The 26328-nt window shown below is 40.4% G+C and overlaps 2 protein-coding genes across 2 annotated transcripts in view; one reads left to right on the top strand and one right to left on the bottom strand.

Annotated features, from left to right (window-relative positions):
• Positions 1 to 5676, top strand: part of GUSB (glucuronidase beta) — a 30145-nt gene extending 24469 nt beyond the window's left edge. The window contains exon 13 of the mRNA XM_073315748.2: positions 34 to 5676. The gene's annotated coding sequence lies outside the window, so the exon portion shown is untranslated. The remainder of the gene's footprint in view (positions 1 to 33) is intronic.
• Positions 1 to 26023, bottom strand: VKORC1L1 (vitamin K epoxide reductase complex subunit 1L1). Its single transcript, XM_073315750.2, has 3 exons — positions 25719 to 26023; positions 5437 to 5546; positions 1 to 4793 (listed from the first exon to the last, which is right to left on the bottom strand). The coding sequence occupies exons 1-3, from the start codon at positions 25910 to 25912 to the stop codon at positions 4567 to 4569; spliced, it is 531 nt and encodes a 176-aa protein (XP_073171851.1). The 5' UTR covers positions 25913 to 26023; the 3' UTR covers positions 1 to 4566.
• Positions 26024 to 26328: the final 305 nt, after the last annotated feature.

Genomic DNA, 26328 nt, shown 5'->3' on the forward strand with positions numbered 1-26328 from the left:
TTAATTTCTAAACTTTAATTTTTTTTTTTAAAGTTTCTTTCCCCATTTCAACACTGACAGAATGACATACCAACAGCTGTCACATCAAGATACAGAGACAAATTTGACATGGTTAATGCATTACAAACTAGGACTCAGATCCCGACAATATGCACAGGACTTGCAATTTCAGTAGAAAAAGCTACACTTTTGTTCACTTTCCAACAAGACAGATGGTTAAGGGTTCAACATCCATTTGTGTGGTAAGCACGCATGTCAAGGAGAGTCATTTCCTGCTTAAGTTCTCCACAGCTCATTGCAAATTTAAACAAAAAACGGGAACACATACTGCAGGTTTAGAATACTGAGACATTGTCAGAGTGGAGTTAAAGCAGATCTTCACACCTAACAAAAGTAGGCAGTGAGTAAAATAACACTTAGAAATATGTTTGCATGTTGCTTGAAGAACTGTAAACAGTAAATCCTTAAGTCAATGGTGCTCAACCTTTACGTACCCATGTGCACACAACATTCAGCAATACATGAAGCTACAGGAATTTTCTGCACTAGTATCTCTGGGGACTCAGTGCTTCAACCTTCTACTGCTAACATACATCTTTTTGAAAAAAGAAATCACAACTGAGAACATTTCTACAAACAAGATTACAGTGCTGGCTTTAAAACCAGTTTCTAAGGCTCTGACTGAGTCCAAAAAGGCCTCTCGTCAGGTTCATTCAAGCTCTTTGTCTGAACGGCACTACTGCAGTGTAAGAATGATTGCAGCAAGACGCCCACAGGTCATTTCTACATTTATTTTTTTACCAAAAAAAGTTGTGCAACAAATAAACATTTATATATTTACATTAGTTTTCTTTACCTGTTAGCAAAATTGTATTCTAAACCTCTGATATAGAGTATCTCAACCCATACTTGATAAAAGGAACATCTGCCCAATGACTCCACTTTAAATGGATGTTTACTCTGGAGTTTAAAGCACTAGTAATAAATATTAGATGGAACATACTATACAGAACACATACCTAATATTTAGGCCATGCTTAATACAGTTTTACGGTAACAGAATACTTCACTTTTTTTGGACTAGTTTTGTCTAGATCATGTTTAAACAATGTTGGCTGAACCAAAGTCAAGTTTTATCAGATTGTTTATTTAAGTTTAGTTCAAACAAATTAGGAGCCACACTTGCCTCGTGAAGCACCTAACCATCCATTTTGACCAATCAAGACCTATTAGAGACTTAGTACAGTAGAAGACAAGTACTACAGCATACAGAAATTTCTCTCCTCTAAATGGAGAGTTTTGTTCTCACCTCTGATACTTAAAGTGGTGGGAAATGTTTCATCGGCCTTCTTGTAGCAAATACCTTACAATAAGGAGCCTTTTCAGGAATGTTTGCTTTCTAAGCAAGTCTTGGGATTCGATTCTTTTCCCTCTCCTCTTATCACCCTCCAAAACCTGAAAGGGTAGAAGTCCAAATTTTGAACAGCTTTTGTGTTTTGAAGAAAGCACAAAATGGTATGAGTGCTGAAGCCACAGTTGGGATGGAGATTTTTTGTTTGTTTATTTTTTAAGTCTGGATACTAGGTAGCATTTTGCCTTATTCTTGTACCCCAATCTTTCCATGAAAGTTTACCAGAAGTTACCTTTAATTTGAAAAAGCTCAAATTAGCATATTTTAGTACATTTGGCATGCCATTTACTCTGGTTGGGGGGTAGGGGCGGAGAGATGGATTAAGTACTAGTCTGATACCTGGCACATTACTAATTATGACATGAGCTGTTTTACTGGAAGAAAAATGCTGTCTCTCATTGGCAGCAATAAAGAAGAGAGGTCAAGTATGGGCAGTGTCTACCAAGAATAATTGTTTTGCCCTTTATTCACACAAATTGCATTTTCTCTGACATAAAAGAGAAACACGAGAAGAGGAAGGGGTCATTTCTAGCAAGTGTTATTTCCATGTTAGGATGAATTATAAAGTAAACACTAGAAAAGCACACAAGAAAAAGGATTTAAAATTAAGGGTCAGATTTGCAAGGGTTTACACGCAGCATCGTGACAAACTCTTATGGAGGCCAAGCCTGATATACACGCAAATGGGGGCCGCAGGCCGGGTGCCTTTTGCAAATCTGGCCCCAGATGATTCTGCTGAACAAACTTTAAAGTTACAGACTGTGCCCGCACAGTTAAGCACAAAGACACAGTGAAGACAGTCAACACCTATATTTTCAGCAGATGGTTTTGGGGGTTTTATGCATTAAGTCATTAATTAGACCAAATAATACTTATTATACTTGTCTCCACTGCTCCTTATTCTCAGATATTAGCATTGTGACTAATCATTTCAAGCAGCCCATGTTCACCTTTTCTTTCATTGAAGAGATGCCTTAGTGTAGCAGATCACATGAATGTATCAAAATAAATCCATACAACAGATTCAACAGTGGTATTTCCCCAAACCTTGAGCCAGGAGAGGGTAAAGCTTTGAGGTACACAGTTGAAAGTTGCTCATGTCAAAGTTCAAGGCATCTGAGAGAACTAAACATCAAGACAAGCTTTAGCTCTAGTCAATACAAAATGTATTTAATGGCGACATTGTCTAGCGCTGTTAGACAAAAGAGACAAGTTATTTAGTGTAACACGTAACAGATGTTACTCACACCATAGAACTCCATCCATAAATCAAATCTCCACCTACTTCCAGGGTAAGAATCAGAAATTTACCTCAACAGTAATTTAAATACTGTTGTGAATTCATCCTAAATATTTATTATCACTATTATACATCATACTTTCACACAGTTAAGTTTATTTTCAACCCTTTAGTGTTTTTAATTCATTTTACAGTACAACACATAAGAACAGTGTCCCTTAAGTAGGCTCATATTTAGTAGAATTAACTAAACTTGCTTCTAAATCTGAAGATGTATTCTTTAAATGATCTAGTTCAATCTAGCTGACATGAGGGAAGAAAAGTCATGGCACCAGCGACTGGAAACTGTTGAATCAATGTATTCTGGATTCACCAAGTTTCAGAGAACACGGTATTTGGCTTGTTTGAGGGTAAATGAAGTATCAGATTATCAGCCCCACATGTCTGTCTAACACACTGGCTTAAGGAACCAATCATATTGCTACCACTTCTCATTCTAAGGACTAAAATGGACCATAGAATACTTTTCTACACACTGTAAGTTTATTTGTTAAATAGCAAGGACGCTTCTGCCTGCCAAGTTCAACACACAAAATATTTGGTTTACGAATTTAAGACAGAAGGCACTTTCAACATTCTACTTCAGGATATATTGAGCGTAGACACACTGTTTACAATTTTGTTTACTTTTTAAAAATAGTTCTTAGAAAGAGCAATGATAGCACTACTGTGTTTCATTTTCAAGAGCATGTTTACCTACTTATCCCACTCAAACAGATAAGACCCCTTGAAAGGGCAATACGTGTCAGTTCTAAAGTTCATTTCTAAATATAACACAAATCAAAGATCCTGAAAAAGATCAGTGAAATATCTGTTCAGTCAGTGCATTACTCAGCTAGCCCAGTAAGTCTCTGGTACCCACTGTAAATTACAATTCTATTTTGCAGCATTCAATGTAATGTCAGATTGTTGTTGGTAACACTGTGTTGGGCTGTCTGACACCAGTTTAAAATGAAAAACAGATCTGCATGAAAATTAAGCCATTCCAAGAAGTGCTACTCAGATAATCTTATATAAGAGATTTCTCCAGTTTCAACATACCACCTCCCACGCCTTCATGTATTAAATTTCCCAATGGTGGCTTTTTGCAGGCTATGTTAAAGAGTCTTCATTCGGTACAGATATTAAATTACAATTTCATTACTGGATATACCTGAAGTTTTAGCTTTAATTCCATTTTCATTAATAGGGGAAAAAAAGATGGAGCAAAGGTAACATCACTTGTATTTCTGTACTGACTACTACTAGTGCTTCTCATATATGGGCTCATTCCTTCCATTATTTCAATCAATCAATCAACTATAAGCTGAACATTCTTAAAGTTGCTACACTAACAAAATTGACTGTACAGTGACTTCTGCAGGAATGGATCCAATATTTCTAGTTATTTACAATATCATGTTTTAGTCAGATCTACATGTTTAAGTCCATCTGCTAAAAATGTAATACACATACTGTAAACATGGCAACATTAAATATGGTACCTCTATTCTAGGATATTTAAATGGCATGATCACATCTCATCATATCTGAAGTTGAATTTATACACAGGATATTTTCTAGCGTTACCCACTTTACAAGTTGCAAGGAGTCTAGATTTTGTGTGGCTAAGAAATTTCTTCAAAGTAAAGTTAAAGCTTGTCTTTGATTGTATTAGAGCTTTTTCTTTTGTAGCCATATTTAAATTGAAGATTAGCACAGAAATTATCTAGGGCCCCTTCCAATTTACAGTTATTAAAAATATCAGTTATGATTCTTGGGAAAAGTGTCTGATATGAAAAATAAAAAATTACTGCAAAATAAACTTAAATGGAAGTCAGGTCTTCAGACTATCGGTCAAAAGTTCAAACATGTGTTATTCCTGTTTGGGCTGGAGTTGCCGTTTCCAGGCCTCATTCAAGTAAACTAGTCGTTTGTAGTTGATGATAAAGAGAATGAAGTTCAGCAAATATGTGATGACGCATATAATGCAAAATTCCTTCAGCACAAAGTACAGAATGTATGCCAGGTACAGTGACCCTACTACTGACACTATGGAGGATGTCATGAGGATTAGAGCTGCTACTGCACTTGCTGTCATACCTGCAACAAAAGACAAAAATTATTATTGCTACTTTAATGCCCTCATTCCATAGTTAAGCAAAAAAATTATGAACTAAAATTTTAACTATTTCTATTCAGTGAGTTTGTATTCATATAGCTCTGCTTAAAATACCATGAGTCCATGCTGGTTGCAAATCACAATTTGGAGCGGAGTTTCTAGGTTCTGTATTGCAGTTCTTTTTTGATCAGCAGTGTGAGTGGTATTATCATCATCTTTCATGTTCCTGAATTATGGGAAAGTTACCGGTTGATGAGGTTACATCTATGAACATTTTCATTGGTTTTAGATCATATTACAGGGCCGGGCAGAGATGGGTTTGCATGTGTTACTAGTCACACATCTTATCTCACTTGTTTGCCTGCTTGCCACATGCAGTCTTTGTGCCAGTGCTCATATTAATGATATAGAAGAATACTAAAAACAAGCAAAGTAACTCTTGACGTTATTAGGAGTTTTAGAGCTACCACTGTGACTGGACAGCTAGACTGGTGTAAATTGTGACTTGCACCAGTGCAATTTATCGTGGTTTCATCCAGGTTTAGCAATGTTATATCAATGTCCTGTTTTATTAACATCTACATTGTTATATACTTTAGATCATAAACAAAGTTAAATACTTACCAAGTAACATTTGTAGTATATAAAATACAAGTCCAAAGACACTGTTTGGCTGATTTATTGCACTGTCCTTTCCAAAGATGGAACCCAACAGACCAAATCCTCGACCCCATCTGTAAAATAACAAACACCAATAATCCCAGATTTGAGATCTGCTTCTTTCTAACCCAAATTTCACTTTAGTACCATAGGACGATATTCTGGTGCAACTAGAGCATTCCCTATATGTAGCTCAAACTTTGCTTTAAAAAAATACTTTGTCATAATGAGGGTGTACTGGATACAACGCTATCTCATGCATCCATGCTAAAATTGGGATTTATTACATTCAGTACCAGTATAACCACAAAAAAATGCAAGACATTATAACAAGTCATTTATTTCTGTAGGAGTTATCAGTTTGAAAATCTTGCTAATGCTTATAAGCTATAATGGTAAGTCAGGATTTATTGAGGAAACCTTTAGCAGAATCTCTCTCCACAATATTATACGGAATGTGATTCTGATGTAGCGTCTCAACAGGGCAGGCTTCAATTTTATAAATGATAAAGTTATAAAAGTAATAGTACAAAATAGCAACTACAGTAAGAAGGAATTTTCTAATCAACAATCGTGTATTTGTGCTAGGAATAGATGGTTCCTTCTCTCTAAGACCGAACACGTCAAGAAATATCAGTGGCCAGAGCAAAGTAAGGATAATTTTTTAAAAGTGACAACTGAAAGAGGAGATAAGCAAAGTAACTTGAATACTGAAGCAATGTTAAATTACAGAACATTAGATTTCTATTACTATTTATAAGTTAGATGTCACCTGCATTTTCTCCAACTATCAAGCCAAAGTTTCCCTACATCTGACTTTCCCACACTTTAACAGCCCCGATGAGGATGATTTAGTGCTTTTCATCTCCAAACACTTTCAAATCAGGTATGCTTCTATGAGCAACATTTTCAAAACATCCTCAGATCAGACATAGTTAAAGCAAATCAGCCACTTCGGAAAAGTGGGCTCATTGGTTGAACTACTATGCCCACCAGCCGCCTCATCCATCTCCTCCAAACACTGTAGAGAGAATTACACACCAATTCCTAGATAGAGTCTGACTAGACAGTCAACTGTATTAAAAGCACACTAATTTGTTCCAATATGAGTGTGTTCCTTGGAAATGCTACATGAATCCATGTTCTCCTAAACCTCAAAATGAATGTATGAGAAATGAAATTTAAGTATAAATATGAAAACCCATATTGCTTAAACAAATTGTTCTTCCAGTGTTAAAAAAATCGCAAAATACCTGGTTTCCTCAATAAGCCAAGTGTGAGCAGAAGAGTTGGGTTTTTTAAATTAAATCTTATACTAGGCAAAAATTAAAGTTTATGACCCTATCCACTGGTGGAAAGCTTCCTATAGCAAGTGGACCTTCAGTCCTAGGTATTATGCTCTTACCTACTTTGACCCCAATCCTGCAAACACTTATACACAGGTTTAACTTTACTAATTTGTGTAAGGCCAGGTCTACACTACAGAGTTAGGTCAACATAAGCTGCCTTACGTAGACCTATGTAAGCATCTACACTAAAATGTAGCTCCCAAAGACGTAAATCACCCACTACATTGATTTAACTCCACCTCCACGAAAGAGGTAGCACTTAGGTCGATGTTTTTAGGATAGACACTGAGTTACTTACGTTGCCTGTTGGCTGTCAGCCCCAGGATGAGGGGGCCTGCAACTGTCAGCCCTGGGCTGGGGGTTAAGGCAGTGGAAGCACTCTTGGTGAGGGTGCACAGAAGGAGCATTAGTGTGGACATGAAACACCGCTTTAATTACTGCTGTGGCTGTACGTCAACTTAAGTTGACTTAGGATACGTCTACACTACAAAATTAAGTGTGACAGAGTTCAAAGACTGGAAATCCTGCAGCAGATTCCCATTGTTACCACACTCGCCTAATCAGTGGCACGCAGTTTCACACCACAAATCTGTGTAAGGAGTGAAAACATGTGAAATTCTCTTGTACTTGGTTCCTTTCCGTCTCTGTCTCAAATGGCTTACTAACAGGCAATTTATTATTGCTGATATTTAATCTGTTTGTGAGTTGGCAGCATTTAATTTCTTTATAAAATTCCTGGGTGGAGCTCCAGTGCTTCTGATCCAGTACTTCTCACAGGTGTCACCTCTAGAGTTCATGGTAATGTCCCTCCTCAGCACTAAACTTTTCTATCTCCAGCTTGTTTGACTGCTTCTCAGGTGATCAAAATTTAAACTGAAGTAAATATTCATGATAAAGAGCATGCAAATTACAAGGCTACCAGACTCAGAACCAGATTTGGGTTTCTTAGCCCTCATCTTCCAGGACTTGTAAGGGTTGGAAAGGCAGTACACTAAACTCAAGTAGGGTCTTCATGGTCCCAGAAGCATGGACTACTTCCAGAAAAGAAGTAACTTGGCTGTGTCATTCTCTAAGTTATGGACTAGCTCTCATTAACTTATTACAAGTACTGATACAAACAGTCAAAGTTTCCATGCATCTGGTAGGTATCAAACAGAGGAAGTATGCCAGAGTAGCACCAAGCAGACATGTTAATAACACATACTTATATTTACAACCATGTGCAACTTTTGTCTACAAGTAGCTTCTCAAACCTTTTTCTCTACTGTAATAGTACAAACCTGGTTTCCTTCAAGTTTGGGCAAGCATGTAACTTCTCTGCATCATTTGGTCATCTCAATTAGGAAGTACAAAGAAAATCCCACTTCAGAGTTTTTATTGCATTTGCATTTAGTATACCGAGTGTGTGATCATATTCTAAAATTTTTTGGAAAGTCTCTTGTAGATCATTAGCTCTCTGGTTCAGTGAATAGTAGTAGCATTTAGTGAATAGTAGTAGCATAACAGTTTTTGGCAATTCAGTTGACGTACCTCGGCAAGAGAAGGTCCTATGCAATTGGGGCAGTGGCTTTTGGGATCAATATGAGCATATCGTTTATTAATTTGTCTATGGCAGGTTGCTAACCCTTTCCTGTGTCCTGATGGAGGCAGCCTCTACTGCTGACTGTGTAGTGTTCCATCTGCATTAAAACTTGCATTATTTTAATAAGTGAGATGGCTTGCATACATAGCTCAAACATCATCCAAAGTCTAATGGATGGCTATGCAGTACTGCACAAGATGACAGCCCTTTCCATAGAGAAAGTGCACAAAATGCATACATAAAGTATGCTTTTTTCAAAATCGAAATGGGACTCTAAACTTCTTGCATCTTCCATTTGGTGAGAAAAGTTTACTTGCTTTTCTCTTTTGCTATGTCTACACTACAGCAGAACAGCTGCACCGACACTTAACACTTCAAGCTTTTAAAGCTGCAACAAGGCCAACAAAATATATAATGAACTATTCCATGTTGCAGACACCTCTACCATCCTGATCTTTTTACAGCTACATACAGATGGCTAAATTTAGTGAGCCCCTCATTATAGGGCTGACTTCAGAATCTTTCCATTAGCAAAACTGTTCTTCTGCATTGTCCCAAGAAGGCCACTCTTCCAAATGCAGAGTTGCTGTTTGTTTAGGTTTATGCCAAGCTTTTCCCAGAACCATTTCCCAGATTGGACCATATCCACCACCTGTGCAATCCTCCACAGATTTGAATCATTGTGAAATATTGTATGCTCTAAGATCTTTTGGAGCTTATTTACATGGGAGGAGCAGATTATGGCTTTGCTAAAGAGGTCTTTACAAACTGGAGATTTTAACAGTCTTGGGGATGATGATTCTGATTCCTTCCCTATGCGATTTAATTTTATTTTCAATATCTTTGGAAATTCCAACATGGTTTACATGAAAAGTTCAAATTTCTGTAGTATTCTAGTTTCCATTCTGTAGCCAGTGAAGGTTTTTGGAAGAGATAGTTTGCTGCAACTGTGAAGAAGCAATTTGTTATCGACTTGTCTGAGAGATTCAACAGACTTGGCTCTGACAGACCTCAGAAACTGGGTGCCCTCCTCAATGGCAGTAACTGTTCTACTAATTACCAATTCCCATGCAATCCGTGCCACACATCGGCTCTATTGCTTTGGATTAAGGAATCATTTTGAACTAGAATTCCAGTCTTACTTTATTGAACAGTGCTAGTTTGTTGGCTTAACTGCTCAAAGGTTCTTCAGGGCCAACGATTTTCAGCTTATAAAATGCTACCGTTTTACATGCTGCTGTAAACTCCCTATTCAGGTTATAGCAAAGTTCACAATAAACAAAGAAGGAAATTCAATTAAACAGTAGTTAATAAAGAACTGGCTGATGCAATAAACTCAAAAAACATAAGAAAATGTACCACTCAAGATCACCATTTCCTTCCCTTTATTGATTTGTAACTGTTGGATCGGACAAGTGTTCAGTTGCGAAAGTAATGCAAAATAAAAGTACTGCATGATTTGGTGTTACACAAAAACTATACTTGGCATGTGTACGTATGCCACAAGCAAGTTTCACTCAGTTAGAGGAGAGGCAATTTGCATGAATTTTAAGACAGTTTTAAAAAAGTTTCCTTTAGGAAAGATTCTGCTGCCTGCCTCAAAGAGAACTTCAAAATACCATTTCAAATTTTTCCTCCTTCAAGTTATCACAGCTTGTCAGCTCTACTTAAGTTGTTTGCAACTAATACCCTTAATGTTTTAGACAACTTTATGACTTGAAAGCGTTCTTAAAAATTTATGTAAAAAAGACCTCATAGTAAAGAACCTGACACACAATAAATTTAGAATAGTTTATCTAGCTTTACCAGAATCACTAGAACTGTGAATACCGCACACAATTCTATTCACACATGTCCCTTTTAAAAGAGTGGAAGATAGGCAACATCTAAAGGGTTTGACAATTTTGACTTGTGGCATTTAAAAAGGCTCAGAAGCAACCAATTCTTAATGTTTTACTATAAATATATGCAATTACCTATATTTGACCCTTGTCTTCCTCTTGTTACACCGTGGCACTGATGTGTCATTCTGTCCATCCATGATGAATGCTCAACGAAAACTTTAGAAACTGTTAATCATTAGCTCTGATCAGCTATGAATTTCACTCATGTTCAAGAACACCACATCCAAAGGAAAGGAGGACTTGAGCATAAGCTTTCATGAGCTACAGCTCACTTCATCGGATGCATTCAGTGGAAAATACAGTGGGGAGATTTATATACACAGAGAACATGAAACAATGGGTGTTACCATACACACTGTAATGAGAGTGATCAGGTAAGGTGAGCTATTACCAGCAGGAGAGCAGGCGGGGGGGGTGGAGGGACCTTTTCTGGTGATAATCAAGGTGGGCCATTTCCAGCAGTTGAATAAATGGATACAAATCAGACATCAAGAATTATAACATTCAAAAACCAATCGGAGAACACTTCAATCTCTCTGGTCACTCGATTACAGACCTAAAAGTGGCAATTCTTCCACAAAAAAGCTTCAAAAACAGACTTCAACAAGAGAGTTCTGAATTGGAATTAATTTGCAAACTGGATACAATTAACTTAGGCTTGAATAAAGACTGGGAGTGGATGGGTCATTACACAAAGTAAAATTCTTTCCCCATGTTATTCCCCCCCCCACACACACACTGTTCCTCAGATGTTCTTGTCAACTCCTGGAAATGGCCCACCTTGATTATCACTACAAAAGTCCCCGCACCCGCTCTCCTGCTGGTAATAGCTCACCTTACCTGATCACTCTTGTTAAAGTCTGTATGGTAACACCCATTGTTTCATGTTCTCTGTGTATATAAATCTCCCCACTGTATTTTCCACTGAATGCATGCGATGAAGTGAGCTGTAGCTCACGAAAGCTTATGCTCTAATAAATTTGTTAGTCTAAGGTGCCACAAGTCTATTTCCTTGTTATTTTGTTCTTTCTTCTTTCCATTTCCTCTATACGCATTTAGGATCTCTCTCTTTCCTTTATTGGTCCTTTCCTGTTGTCTGGCCTCTCCTTCCATTCATCCCCTCTTGTTTCAATCCCACTGTTTACTCCCCTTTTCCAGTTCCCTTCTTTCCCCCTCTCCTTTCCTCTCCTCCTCCTCTCACTTTGGGGAGTTGTTTTCCTTATTTTGGGCCTCGGGGTGGGGGGCAGCTGTTGTGTTGGCAAAACAGCCAGTACAGAGTTTCCTTATGACAAGATGAGTCATGTAAAGAAGGCACCTTTTGTGTGCCCACACGTGTTGCACTGCCCCAGCACCGGCTATGTAGAATGTATACAGCCCTTGCAAGGATAGTCCGATGCATCCGATGAAGTGAGCTGTAGCTCAAGAAAGCTTATGCTCAAATAAATTTGTTAGTCTCTAAGGTGCCACAAGTCCTCCTTTTCTTTTTGCAGATACAGACTAACACGGCTGCTACTCTGAAACCTGTCATTATGCAAGATCCAAAGGAGTGCACTTGAAGAACTGGCTACTCCATTATAAGTTAGCAAAGGCAGCTAAAAGTAGCATCTTTGCTATTATGCATCGCAAGGTTCTTTACAAGTGACTAAACAAACAGCTTACATGTTTAATACTGGTTTAGGAGCTGGCAACAGCTATCAGTGTCTCAAACGGAGAATGAATGTAATTCCGAGCTTGTTAAGTGCAATAAAACTGAACAAAAAACAAACAACCCACCACCCTTAAAATTGATGGCCAGGAATCAAATGACTAGCATCCAGATGACTACATACCCAGATTCAATTTGGAATATAAGTTCTAATAAGGTCAATAAAGCTGGCCTGAACTCATGGGGTGCACCTTTGATCTTTACATCAGCTTTTGATTAAAGGACCTAGAATGTGCGTTAATATGTAGCAAGGATAAGAACCTTGGTTGCAGCTTTTGCACAACTCCGCTAGAGACTTTGGATTAAGCCCAGTTCACAGCTATAAGGTCACTTGGGTCACTCTGCCAGTCTTAACTGAAGCTCTTTAAAAGCCAACAAAGAATAGAGTCAAAGTTCCAGTTTGTAACCTTGCCAACAGTGCTCAAAAATACATTTCAGACATTTACTTTCATGATTGATTTTAAATATTAGTATACTTAAGAACGAAGATATTTTATTCTATATACCTTTTACACTTCACATAAGAAATGATAATTAGGGCTATCAAGTGATTAAAAAAATGAATCATGATTAATCACACGATTAAAAAATTAATCGATTAATCACATTGTTAAACAATAGAATACCATTTATTTAAATATTTTTGGATGTTTTCTACATTTTCAAATATATTGATTTCAATTACAACACAGAACACAAAGTATACAATGTTCACTTTATATTTATTTTTTATTTACATTTGCACTGTAAAAACAAAAGAAATAGTTTTTCAATTCACCTAATACAAGTACTGTAATGCAATCTCTGAAAGTTGAATTTACAAATGTAGGTTTATGAACAAAAAAATAACTGCATTCAAAAACAAAACAACGTAAAACTTTAGAGCCTACAAGTCCATACAGTCCTATATCTTGTTCAGACAATCGCTCAGACAAACAAGTTTGTTTACATTTGCAGGAGATAATGCTGCCCGCTTCTTGTTCACATCACCTGAAAGTGAGAACAGGTGTTCTCATGGCACTGTTGTAGCCGGTGCCACAAGATATTTACGTGCCAGATGCACTAAAGATTCATATGTCCCTTCATGCTTCAACCACCATTCCAGAGGACATTTGTCCATGCTGATGACGGGTTCTGCTTGTTAACAATCCAAAGCAGTGTGGACCAACGCATGTTCATTTTCATTACCTGAATCAGATGCCACCAGCAGAAGGTTGATTTTCTTTTTTGGAGGTTTGGGTTCTGTGTTTCCACATTGGAGTGTTGCTCTTTTAAGACTTCTGAAAGCATGCTCCACAGCCTGTCCCTCTCAAATTTTGGAAGGCACTTCAGATTCTTAAACCTTGGATCAAGTGCTGTAGCTATCTTTAGAAATCTCACATGGGTACTTTCTTTGCGTTTTGCCAAATCTGCAGCGAAAATGTTCTTAAAATGAGTAACGTGCTGGGCCATCATCCGAGACTGCTAGAACATGACATATATGGTTGAATGCGGGTAAAATAGAGCTGAAGACATACAATTCTCTCCCAAGGAGTTCAGTCACAAATTTAATTAATGCATTGTATTTTTAATGAGCATCATCAGCATGGAAGCATGTCCTCTGAAATGGTGGCGGAAGTATGAAGGGACATACAAATATTTAGCATATCTGGCATGTAAATACCTTACAATGTCGGCTACAAAAGTGCCAAGCAAACGCCTGTTCTCACTTTTTGGTGACATTGTGAACAAGACGTGGACAGCATTATCTCCTGAAAATGTAAACAGACTTGTTTTTCTGAGCAATCTGATTGGCTGAACAAGAAGTAGGACTGAGAGGACTTGTAGGCTCTAAAGTTTTGCATTGTTTTGTTTTTGAGTGCAGTTACGGAACCAAAAAAAAAAATCTACATTTGTAAGTTGCGCTTTCACAATTAGGAGATTGCACTACAGGCATATTGAAAAAATACGTTTTTCTTTTTTTACAGTACAAATATTTGTAATCAGAAATAATAATATAAAGTGAGCACTGTACACTTTGTATTGTGTTGTAACTGAAATCAATATATTTGGAAATGTACAAAAACCATCCAAAAATATTTAATAAATTTCAATCGGTATTTTATTGTTTAACAGTGCAATTAAAAATGTGATTAATAGCGATTAATTTTTTTAATTGCAATTACTTTTTTTGAGTTAATCGTGTTGAGTTAACTGCAATTAATCAACAGCCCTAATACAATAATAATAATAATAGCAGCAGCAGCTAGACTACAATCTCACGTATTTCAGCTTTTAGATCTATAGCAGATTCACATGCAGATGCCAATTTTATAGCAGACACTGCTGGCTATTCAACCTAAGACTTAACAGCAATTTTCTTCATTCTAGGTAAGCTTTGCTAAGTTACTTAGGCCTTGTCTACACTTGTAAGTTGGAGCGCATTAAATCATCCCTGCGTGCCCCAACTCCTGAGGTGTCTACACTGGCAAGGCATGTAGAGCGCCCAGACTCCGTGGCTGGAGCACGCCTGGTAATCCACCTCCACGAGAAGCATAGAGCTTTCTGCGCCCCGGCTGGAGCAGCACAGTGCCAGGAGGCACTCTGACTGGCCTCAAGGAAGTGTCCCACAATGCCTGTTCTAGGCACTCTGGTTATCACTTTGTAGTATACTGCCCTGCCCTCAGGTGACCAACAGTCAGACCTGCCCTTTAAATTCTCTGGGAATTTTGAAAGTCCCCTTCCTGTTTGCTCAGCAAGGCATTGAGTGCTCTCAGAGCATCTTTCCAGGTGACCATGCCTCCATGCGATCCCCAGTATAGAGCAATGGCGAGGTGCTAGACCTCATCAGTGTTTGGGGGGAGGAAGTTGTCCAGTCCCAGCTGCGCTCCAGCTGTGGGAATTACAACACTTACAGGCAGATATCAAGGGCCATGACAAAAAGGGGCCATGACCGGGACACAGTGCAGTGCAGGGTTAAAATGAAGGAGCTAACGCCTACTACAAAACGCGGGAGGCAAACTACCGCTCGAGAGCTGCCGCCACAACCTGCTGGTTCTACAAAGAGCTGGACAAGATACTTGGGGGTGACCCCAACTCCACTCCAAAGAGCACCATGGATGCTTCAGAGGCCGTGGCAGCCTAGAATGCAACAAGGCAGGAGGAGGAAAGCAGGAATGAGGGTGCTGAGGAGGAGGGGAGCCCAGAACCAGAGAACAGCCCAGCATCCATAGATGCATGCAGCCAGAAGCTGTTTTCAAGCCAGGAGGAAGGTAGCCATTCGCAGCAGATGGTTCTTGGGGAAGAACAAACAGCAGAGGAAGTGCCCAGTAAGCGGCTTTTATTTTGAGAAGGGAGTTGTTGGGTGTGGGCTGTTGGGGAGAGGAGGGTTGCAGAAAGAAGGGTTAGGGCTGCGTGCATGCCTAGATGCAGAATAGGGCTTTGATGTACTCTCACATATTGCAGTAATTGGCCTCAGTGATCTCATCGAAGGTCTCATGCAGAAACAGGGCAATCCAACTGCACAGGTTCCTTGGCGGAGCCACTGTGCTCATTGTCCGAGTAAGGCTAACATATCTGCACCACTGTGCCGTGAGAGGCAGGGGAGGGGACCATTGCTGCACACAGGCAAATCGCATAAGGGCCAGGGCTGAAGCCGCATTGTTACCCAGAGTCACAGTTCTTCTGAGCAGGATGTGATTAATGGCCCTGCACACTTGCCTCAACACGATTCCAACCGTCGACTTGCCCACTCCAAACTGGTTAGTGACCGATTGGTAGCTGTCTGGAGTAGCCAGCTTCCAGACTGCAATCACCACGAGCTTCTCCACAGACAGGGCAGCTCTCAATCTCGTGTCCTTGCACTGTAGGGTGGGGGCGAGCTCAGCACACAGTCCCATAAAAGTGGCTTTCCTCATCCGAAAGTTCTGCAGCCACTGCTCTTCATCCCAGACTTGCATGACGATGTGATCCAACCACTCAGTACTTGTTTCCCAAGCCCAAAAGCAGCGTTCCATGGCGGTGAGCATGTTTGTGAATGCCACAAGCAATCTCACGTCGTATGCATTAAGCGTGTCAACATCATCATCAGACTCCTCACTGTCACTTTGTAGCTTAAGGAGTAACTCAACTGCAATTCGTGATGTGCTGGTGAGACCATATTCCTCAGCAGTTCGGGATCCATTCCCGCAGACCAAAAGGGAAGACAGAGCGCGCAGAACAGAAACCATTGAAAGATGGCTCCAAATGTGGCCGGAAGCACAGGGACTGCCAGGACGCGAAGCGATGCATCACACGGCATTGGGACAGGACCCATGATGCCCCGCACCCCCCATCCTCCTTCCCACAAGCCTCAGCACCAGAATGGGAAGAGGTACTCTGTGGGATAGCTGTCCATAATGCACCACTCCAAAAGCTGCTCCAAGTGCTGCAAATGTGACCACACCACTGCACTTGCAGCTGACAGTGTGAACACATGGCAACCCTTTTCCTGCTGCTGGTTTAACTCCTGGCACGCTACATCTGCAAGAGCATGTCTACATTTAAACCATTGCAGCTGGGCCGCTGTGGTGCTTCAGTGCACATACTCACTCCAACAATGAGAGGATCTCCAGTCACCGTAGTTAATCCACCTCCTGAAGAGGCAGGAGCTAAGCTGACTGTTTGATATAGCACAGTAGGTGCGATAGCAGATGGCAAGTTTCTGCAGTGAAAATAAGATTTAGAAAGTAACTATACTAGTGGCTTTCAAAACAACTTCTTTCATACAACAAAAATGATTAATCCATATATAACTGCAAAAGTTTTCAAATATCCTGGTATTTTTGCTCTGGAACAACCCAAAACCAAGACCTGGTCTATTCTACAGAGTTAGGTCAACGTAAGGCAGCTTACATAGAATCATAGAATATCAGGGTTGGAAAGGACCTCGGGACGTCATCTAGTCCAACCCCCTGCTCAAAGCAGGACCAATCCCCAGCTAAATCATCCCAGCTAGGGCTTTGTCAAGCCTGACCTTAAAAACCTCAAAGGAAGGAGATTCAACCACCTCCCGAACACCTCCAGTGCTTCACCGCCCTCCTAGTGAAAAAGTTTTTCATAATATCCAACCTAAACCTCCCCCGCGCAACTTGAGACCATTACTCCTTGTTCTGTCATCTGCTACCATTGAGAACAGTGTAGAGCCATCCTCTTTGGAACCCCCTTTCAGGTAGTTGAAAGCAGCCATCAAATCCCCCCTCATTCTTCTCTTTTGCAGACTAAACAATCCCAGTTCCCTCAGCCTTTCCTCATAAGTCTTGTTTTCCAGTCCCCTAATAATTTTTGTTGCCCTCCGCTGGACGCGTTCCAATTTTCCACATCGTTCTTGTAGTGTGGGACCCAAAACTGGACACAGTACTCTAGATGAGGCCTCACCAATGTTGAATAGAGGGAAACGATCACATCCCTCCATCTGCTGACAATGCCCCTACTTATACAGCCCAAAATGCCGTTAGCCTTCTTGGCAATAAGGGCATACTGTTGACTCATATCCAGGTTCTCGTCCACTGTAACCCCTAGGTCCTTTTCTGCAGAACTGCTGCCTAGTCATTAGGTCCCTAGTCTGTAGCAATGCATGGGATTCTTCTGTCCTAAGTGCAGGACTCTGCACTTGTCTTTGTTGAACCTCATCAGATTTCTTTTGGCCCAATCCTCCAATTTGTCTAGGTCCCTCTGTATCCTATCCCTACCCTCCAGCGCATCTACCACTCTTCCCAGTTTAGTGTCATCTGCAAACTTGCTGAGGGTGCAGTCCACACCATCCTCCAGATCATTAATGAAGATATTGAACAAAACCAGCCCCAGGACTGATCCTTGGGGCACTCCGCTTGCTACCGGCTGCCAACTAGACATGGAGCCATTGATCACTACCCTTTGAGCCCAATGATCTAGCCAGCTTTCTATCAACCTTATAGTCCATTCATCCAGCCCATACTTCTTTAACTTGCTGGCAAGAATACTGTGGGAGACTGTAACAAAAGCTTTGCTAAAGTCAAGGAATAACATGTCCACTGCTTTCCCCTCATTCACAGAGCCAGTTATCTCATCATAGAAGGCAATTAGATTAGTCAGGCATGTCTTGCCCTTGGTGAATCATGCTGACTGTTCCTGATCACTTTCCTCTCCTCTAAGTGCTTCAGAATTGATTCCTTGAGGACCTGCTCCATGATTTTTCCAGGGACTGGGGTGAGGCTGACTGGCCTGTAGTTTCCTGGATCCTCTTTCTTCCCTTTTTTAAAGATGGGCATTACATTAGTCTTTTTCCAGACGTCCGGGACCTCCCCCAATCGCCATGAGTTTTCAAAGATAATGGCTGATGGCTCTGCAATCACATCTGCCAACTCCTCTAGCACCCTTGGATGCAGCGCATCTGGCCCCATGGACTTGTGCACGTCCAGCTTTTCTAAATAGTCCCGAACCACTTCTTTCTCCACAGAGGGCTGGTCACCTCCTCCCCATGCTGTGCTGCCCAGTGCAGTAGTCTGGGAGCTGACCTTGTTCGTGAAGACAGAGGCAAAAAAAGCATTGAGTACATTAGCTTTTTCCACATCCTCTGTCACAAGGTTGCCTCCCTCATTCAGTAAGGGGTCCACACTTTCCTTGACTTTCTTCTTGTTGCTAACATACCTGAAGAAACCCTTCTTGTTACTCTTAACATCCCCCGCTAGCTGCAACTCCAAGTGTGATTTGGCCTTCCTGATTTCACTCCTGCATGCCTGAGTAATATTTTTATACTCCTCCCTGGTCATTTGTCCAATCTTCCACTTCCTGTAAGCTTCTTTTTTGTGTTTAAGATCAGCAAGGATTTCACAGTTAAGCCAAGGTGGTCCCCTGCCATATTTACTATTCTTTCTACATGACGGGATGGTTTGTTCCTGTAACCTCAATAAGGATTCTTTAAAATACAGCTGGCTCTCCTGGACTCCTTCCCCCCTCATGTTTTTCTCGCAGGGGATCCTGCCCATCAGTTCCCATCAACCTAATTATGTCAGTGTACATACTACAAGCCTTGCTCCTGCTAATGTAAGTTCCCTACTACACCGACATAACTCCGCCTTCAGGAGAGGCACAGGGCTTATGTCAGTGTAGTAAGGGCAACACTGTGTCCCTGTGGATACTACCTGTTACTTACATCCCCTACTTGCTGTTATTCTTCTCAATTTCAGGGCTCTATGCTGGAGCTGTGAAACTGACAAGAAAGTCGCTCAGAGTGCTGTTACCCTGGGGCAGATGAGGGGCTCCCTGCTCCGAGCCCAGCTGCACTGAGGCTCCCCGGGCTCTTGGCCCCCATACTACCCTCTTAAACTGGTGGAAGTGCTCCTGGTGAGGATGTGCACCACCGACAGAAGAAGGGCAGTGTGGACATGACCCACTGCAGTAATTGCTGCGGTAGCCGCAAGTCGACCTAACATAGGTTGACTTAAGTTTGTATTGTAGATATGCCCCAACAATCTGAAATCCCTGTTCAATGTGAACTACAGAAGCCAAGTTAAACCCCCTGGAAGACATTTTAGGGTCAACCCTGATGGATCTGTGTTTCCATACAACATACCTACCAAGGTAGCTTAAATACTATAGGAATGTCCACACACTCCTGACCTTCAAGAAAGATCTACTACTTAAACTTTATTTTTTGCTGCACTGAGTCAACAAAAGCCAACAAAAATACTAGCTTGCACTCAGTGTGGTCGAAGTCACAAAAGACAAACCAATAAGGAATCTGTATTGGTGCCTCAATACTGAAGAATGAATAATACTAATCAAAACGACCAGTAAAATTTAAAATAAATGCTGTTTGCTAAGACAGTTCCAAAGAATGGCTCACAGGGTATTTTGCTTTCTACCCCAGATTGCCATTATGGTTGCTAACCTTACACCTCAGTCACTAATAATTGCAGTAGTCAGGGTTAAAAATATTAGAATATTCTCTTGAAACTACAGCAATATAAAAGTGCTGATGTCAGTGGACTTACCATTAAAGAGAAAGATAACTGCTATAAAATGTTCTTAACTTGGAATCAAACTTGACAGACATCAAGTTTACAGGAACTGCCCCACAACAGAACTGAATAGGAACCTGTAATATAAACAGCAGGTTAGGTGTGAAGTCAAAGAAGCTTTGATCTATGTCCCATGGTTTAGATATGGTTTAGGGGTGGTTCTTGTGAACTTGACCTTGATTATATCTAAGGCCTGGTCTATTCTTAAAAGCTGTACCAGTATAAGAATTTTGAATAGGGGTGTGATTTTAAAAAAACACCACCACCAAAGTAGTTATACTGGTAAAAGTTCTAGTATGGATGTGGTCACACTGGGCTGTATATCTTTTTCCTCTTCCTGCATGGGAATAAACAATACTGGTATAACATTTTAATACCAGTATCAAATGTCCAAAATAGGGGGGTTGTACCACTTTAAATAAAAAAGTTATACTTCTATAAATATCTGGCATAGTTAGACAAGCTCTAAACACTATTTATTAATTGTATTTGATAAACTAGTAAACAGATGCCATTGTACAAAGAAAAACATTAGTGGTTACACAGCAATGCTCAGGAACTCCACATGAAACAACTGGAGAACTGCAAAGACTCATCCACAAAAACAGCAAAATTTTCTAGAGCGTGTTTATAAATTAATGACTTTTTAAATTTGACTATCCAAATGTATTTCTTGCATGAGATATACATACAGCCACCAAATGTTTTTCAGCATAGTCATCTTAGAAGGGTTGATAGCTGACGTCCTTCCACACTTGGTAATACCTTGAAGATAGAGTTCCTGAAGTAGATTGTTCGAAGAGTCGCACCCAAGTCAATGTCCACTCTTAAGAGCTATTGGACTTATCTTTATTCTAGGACTTACTTGATAAACTGAATGTGCCCAACTAGATCAATATTGACTATTTCCAAACCCTCCACATTCAGCCACTCGGTGAAGGCTGCAGATATTGTTCAAGATGTAAAATTAAACCTGCCCCAATGGTCACTCACACTAGCCACCAGAAATCTGTCTCAGAGTTGCCACCAACATGTTAACACACATTGGGTTAGGGGCTACACATTAATAGTCATACGCTGACATGCCCCACTCCATAAGACATTTAAAGATCAACCTGGAAGATAGCCAGGAGGCGGAAACATATCTGAAGACCTAAAACAGTCCACTGCAGTATGCAAGGGACAAAGTAGGGGAAAAAAAAACAAAAAAAACCCCAAGCCTTTAGATGAGAGGATTTAAAATTTAAATTTAACTTTTTAAAAATAAAGTATCACAAACAACCTTGCATGTTTCATTCTGGGTTTTTTTTGAAGCTACTCTGGAATAGTCTAGCCTGCTGTAAATAACAGCTATCAGTTCCTTTCATGATTGCCTTTAACAGATTTCATTGTAATTAAAATTTTACCAGCTATTTACAATTATTCTTACACATAAAAGAATTAAGTTATTAAAAACATTACTGTAATTGCCAAGTGAAGATTTTGAATGTTTCCTTAGTTCCTAACATTTTTCTCAGATGCAGTAACATGAGCTTACAGTGTTCTTGCTAACTTTCGCTTGTGAACTCCCTCGGGGACTCAGTTATATTTGGAAGTCTCCCAAGGCTTCCCATGTTACTGAAGTGTCAACACAAATAGATGGAGAGCATTCCATCTCCAAAAGGAAGATAAAATGGTAGAAAGAAAAGTTACTCCATAGCATGCAAGAGATATAAAGGATAGATTTCTTGTATTCTGTAATCATATTAAAGTATAATTTGCCATCAAATACTAAATTTTAAGAAGTTATTTGTAACTCACAAAGTAAATTGTTTCAGTTAAATATAAACATTCTACTTCCTTATTTGAGTATAAAGTGTGTTAATTATAAAATCAGGCCCTCTTTATAGTTTGCCATGTATAGCAAAATAAAATTTATATTCAAGTATACAATAGTTCATTCTTATAATTAGAGGAATATTTAAGAAAGTGGTCTTGCAATGTTGAGCAAACTGTCATTTTAGAGTGGCCTGATACCAGCTTGAAATAAACTCAATAGAAAGCTTATATTTCACATATAAAAGTGAGGAGCTAGATTTCTCTGATTAATTCTTCATGATGAATTAATTTTCAGATACATGGTTTTCCAGGCCTCTCCCCATTAATAGTAGCCTACATTAATTATTTCCCTTTTCAATGCTGAGTCAATACCTGATTCATCTTTTGAGTGACTTGTGAAATGCTAACAGTTTATTAATAGAAAAAATATCTTCCCTGAAGACCAAAAATTAATCCCCAAACTGACCAGATCAAAGCAGAATAAATAAATTTATAGACAAGCTAAATTACACATTTACTTTTAATCTAAACACATCAACTGAATGTTTTTATTCAATCCACCACTTGTACAAACACTTTAAGAAAAGATATTGACCCAAGGGGATTCATCTACAAACCATCAGATCCCATTCAAATTTCAGTCACAAATCTAGCTTAAGGAAGAATACTGTTGCACAACACTAACAAATTAAAGACTGGTCTTTCAGTTGACGACAGACGACTAACTAATCTATTTGCTGTTATACTGTGAATTTAAATAGCGGATCAGAATAATAAGTTAACACTAAAATTACTAGCATACCTGAAAATGCTGGAACACCATAATTTGAGCCTTCACTGTCTCTGCCAACTTTAACTGGAATTTAAGTTCCAATGAAACAGTGCTATTGCTGGAGGTGTCAAACTATTTAACTGAAATACAGTGAAAGGCAAGAAACAGCGTAAAAAGAAAAATCTCCATTTGGCGGTGTTTTAAGAGTGACTATTCTTTCAACAAAAATGCACAGCTCCCCTGCCACAGATAATCCTCTCACTTATGTATTGGAAATATTATCATTTGCTGAAAGCGCGTTCTTCTCCTAATATAGTTTGAAATAAAGATAACTTGCATGCTTAATATCACCTGTTCCACAGACACCCTTTGCATGACTGCTCCACCTGTCTTGAGTTACTTCTTTGGTCCTTGCACATCCTTGTACATCACAGGAACCCAACACTCAGATTGTAGTAGTATATTAGGGCTTGTTTACACTGGCACTTTACAGTGCTGCAACTTTCTCACTATGGGGTGTGAAAAAACACCCTCCTGAGTGCTGCAAGTTTCACTACTGTAAAGTGCCAGTGTAGACGGTGCAGCAGCGCTGGCAGCTATTCCCCTCATGGAGGTGGGTTTTTTTACAGTGCTGGGAGAGCTTTTTAACATTGATAGTGAAGACGTGCCCTTAGTAAGTGCTCTAATTACTCAAATACTCTGAAACCTGCCAAATACTAATGAGCCATTAAAAATTCCTTAAAAAGTTAGAGCACTTTTGCATATTCAAATATTTTGTAAAAATTAATCACAAGACTGTACCTCATTATTTACTTACTTGAAACTTGAGACCTTATATATGCGCAGCATTTTAAGTACAGAAATTAAAGAAAGGGGTGTAAAACCCTATGGTCTAATCTTGAAAATGTTACTTAGGACTACTGTAGTCCCACTGACTTCTGGTCCAAAGGTTGGAAAAATTGATTATTGTGACGGTTGCCCCACTCAGCCAAAACACACAGGACCAGACTTTTGATTTTTTGTTACAGCTTCGGTAACAATTATATTGTTAATGATGTTTGAATAGTTTAACATAAGTGGCCTAATAACAGTTTAATGTAATTGCTCAAGTTGTTTGACCATCTTAATCTAAAGAGAGAAGACTAAGATTTTAAGTTATTTCTCAAAGAGAGAGGGCCAATTCTCAAGTCTTTTCTTGGCTGAAGATTAATCTGATGACTAGCAGAAAAGCAAAAATGAAGTCCCCACCCAGACCCAACAAAATTCCTTTCAGAGATTGGTACATAAACTTCTCAACACAGTATGTTGCAATGTTGGTTTCAATCACAATAAAATTAGTTTTAAGAGTAAGTACTAAGTTATAGTTAGACTAAATTAGAAAGCAAGTCCCATGTACTCTTTCATTTATTACAGGATTATTCTTCCTATGATTAAATCCTGATATGACAATATGATAATTGCCTAATATAAGTATTTTGACTGCTAAAATATTTGAGTTAAATAGAAAAAAAGTCATTTCTGCAATTCTCACTGAATTTAAGCCTTAGGTGTTTGAATAAATAATCATGAACACGTTATCGCAAAAGCATCAACAAAAAAACACAAAACTTTTCAAAAATATAAGCAAGTTGTTTAGAGAATGTTTGTTTGTTCAAGGACCAAATCCCTCCAGCTCTACAACTTGTTAAACAATAGAGAGAAAGATTTCTAATCTACAAGTGAATGCTGTCTTTGGATAATCCTCTTGTTTCTTAGACTAAAAAATAATTCCTATTAATTTTTCTTTAAAAAAAATTGTGGAAAGCTATATGCACTTAACCACATTTGTAAGTTTATTATAGTTTGAACAGTGAATGGCAAAGTTACAGCACTATTAGTGTGTAAAAATAAGGGATACATACATTCTCCACACCATTTATGATTAAATAACTTAGCTGCTTGCCAATGGAAGTCAGATTAGTACCATATAAAATTTATATTCTATTAATCTCCTAAAATACCTGTAAAAATGGAGAGTAGCTATCCATTTAATTTTATTACTGATACTTAAATAGAGAAGCTCATCCTACAATATTAAGAAAAATCCAAATTTGGAATGGAGTCTTCAGTACTGAAGTAAATTAAGTCTTACCCTTAGCATTAAACATTAAGCATTTTTAAATGCATCAGACAGACACTCATATGCACTATGGGGTAAAACAACATTTACTGAAAAAGCACTTCAACTGTTTATGTTAAAATTAAACAACCTAAACATCCAATATCTTAAATATTTTCCTCAAACTCTGATTATTTACACCATTTAATTTTGATGAACCACGTTTTACCAAAAAATGCCTGTCACCCTAATCACTGTGGATGACAAAACACAAATGGCATGTACTTAATCCTCAAACCCTCCTCGCACCCAACAAAAGACACACAGAAGAGCAATTCCTACCTCATTCCCTCAATACATGACACAACAGCCGCTTTCTATCAGCCCGGAATCCACCCCTCATTTATCACAAGTCCATAATGGCAAGATTACCATTTCCCCAAGGCTGTACCCAGCAGAAGCAATTGAAATGAAGATCACAATCTGGCAGAGCGAAATAATCCCACGTCTCTTTAGGTCAGAATCCTCCATCCTCGAGGAGACCCTGACGACAACACCCCTTTACAATTCGTCCCGAGCCATGAAATCTCCGAGTCCTGCAGCCCCCCGTGAGAGGCTAAGGGAGGCAGTGATGGAGCCTCCCTCTCCTCCCCCCTTTGCCCTTGGGGAAGAGGAAACGCACCCCGGTACCCGCTTCACCGGGGAGGGGAGCTTGCTGGGGGGGGTGGGGAGTTTCTTCCCATTACCCCTCAGCTGGAGAAGCGCCAGACCTAGATTCTCCACGTCGCCCACCGGCCTCCTCCACCCACCACCCAGAAGCCAACCCCCCACCCCAATACCTGTCACCCCCGAGTCCACCCCTCCCTCCTGTCCCGCCCACTCCTGGCCCCCGGCGCCGGGCTTTCCCACCTCCCCGGGCGGCCCCGTCCTCTCGGCTCCCTACCCGGCCCCGGCCCCCGTCTCTGGCGCCTGCTGCAGCCCCCGGCGACAGCCCCCTCACCGGGAGGCGATGGCGGCGGAGCAGCGGACCCGCTCGCTGAAGTCGCACAGGGCCCGATAGTGGAGGTCCCGGCCCTTCTCCCGCTCCAGGTGGCAGGCGTAGAGAGAGAGCAGGATGCCGGCCGCGCACACCGCGTAGCGGGCCACCCGCTCCCAGCGCGGCACCGACACTCGCAGCAGGACGGGCGCCGCCATCTTCCCCCCTCCCTCCGCCTCAGCCCCCGACGCGGACCCGGCCAGGGGACAGCAGCGCACGCGCGCCGGGAGCCCATTGGCTCAGCAGCTCGGCCAACCTGGACGTGGCGTTCCGCGCCGGCGGAGGTGCGTCAGGGCGTTCCCAGACGCCACGTCCAGGAAGGGGTGTGGCGCAGGCGCGCTCAGGTCGGAAAGAGGTCACCGTGTGGCGTCCGGGCGCGAGCCGCGAGGCTCGGGGGTGGCGTGTTCGAATCCCTCCGCCGTGTGGTGCGACCAGATTCTCGTGCGACAGCCACCCGTCCAGCTGACCTGGTAGTGGAGTCTTGCCTGCTTATGTCAATGGGGAGAAGGGATCCCCCTTTATCAGTGAGGGATGGGGTCCATGCTTTGGTATCAGTTGAGCTGGGGGCTGGTAG

This window comes from Lepidochelys kempii, chromosome 17 (assembly GCF_965140285.1).
Source record: "Lepidochelys kempii isolate rLepKem1 chromosome 17, rLepKem1.hap1, whole genome shotgun sequence".
NCBI classification, from domain to species: Eukaryota; Metazoa; Chordata; order Testudines; family Cheloniidae; genus Lepidochelys; species Lepidochelys kempii.

Bases quoted from the DNA above. Each gene is read 5' to 3' on its own strand.
- VKORC1L1 (XM_073315750.2), bottom strand. From the start codon at position 25,912: ATGGCGGCGCCCGTCCTGCTGCGAGTGTCGGTGCCGCGCTGGGAGCGG. The intron at 5,547-25,718 runs GTGAGGGGGCTG...GTTATTTTACAG, and splicing joins TCCGCCGCCATCGCCTCCCG to ATGGGGTCGAGGATTTGGTC. The intron at 4,794-5,436 runs GTAAGTATTTAA...CTTTTGTTGCAG, and splicing joins TATACTACAAATGTTACTTG to GTATGACAGCAAGTGCAGTA.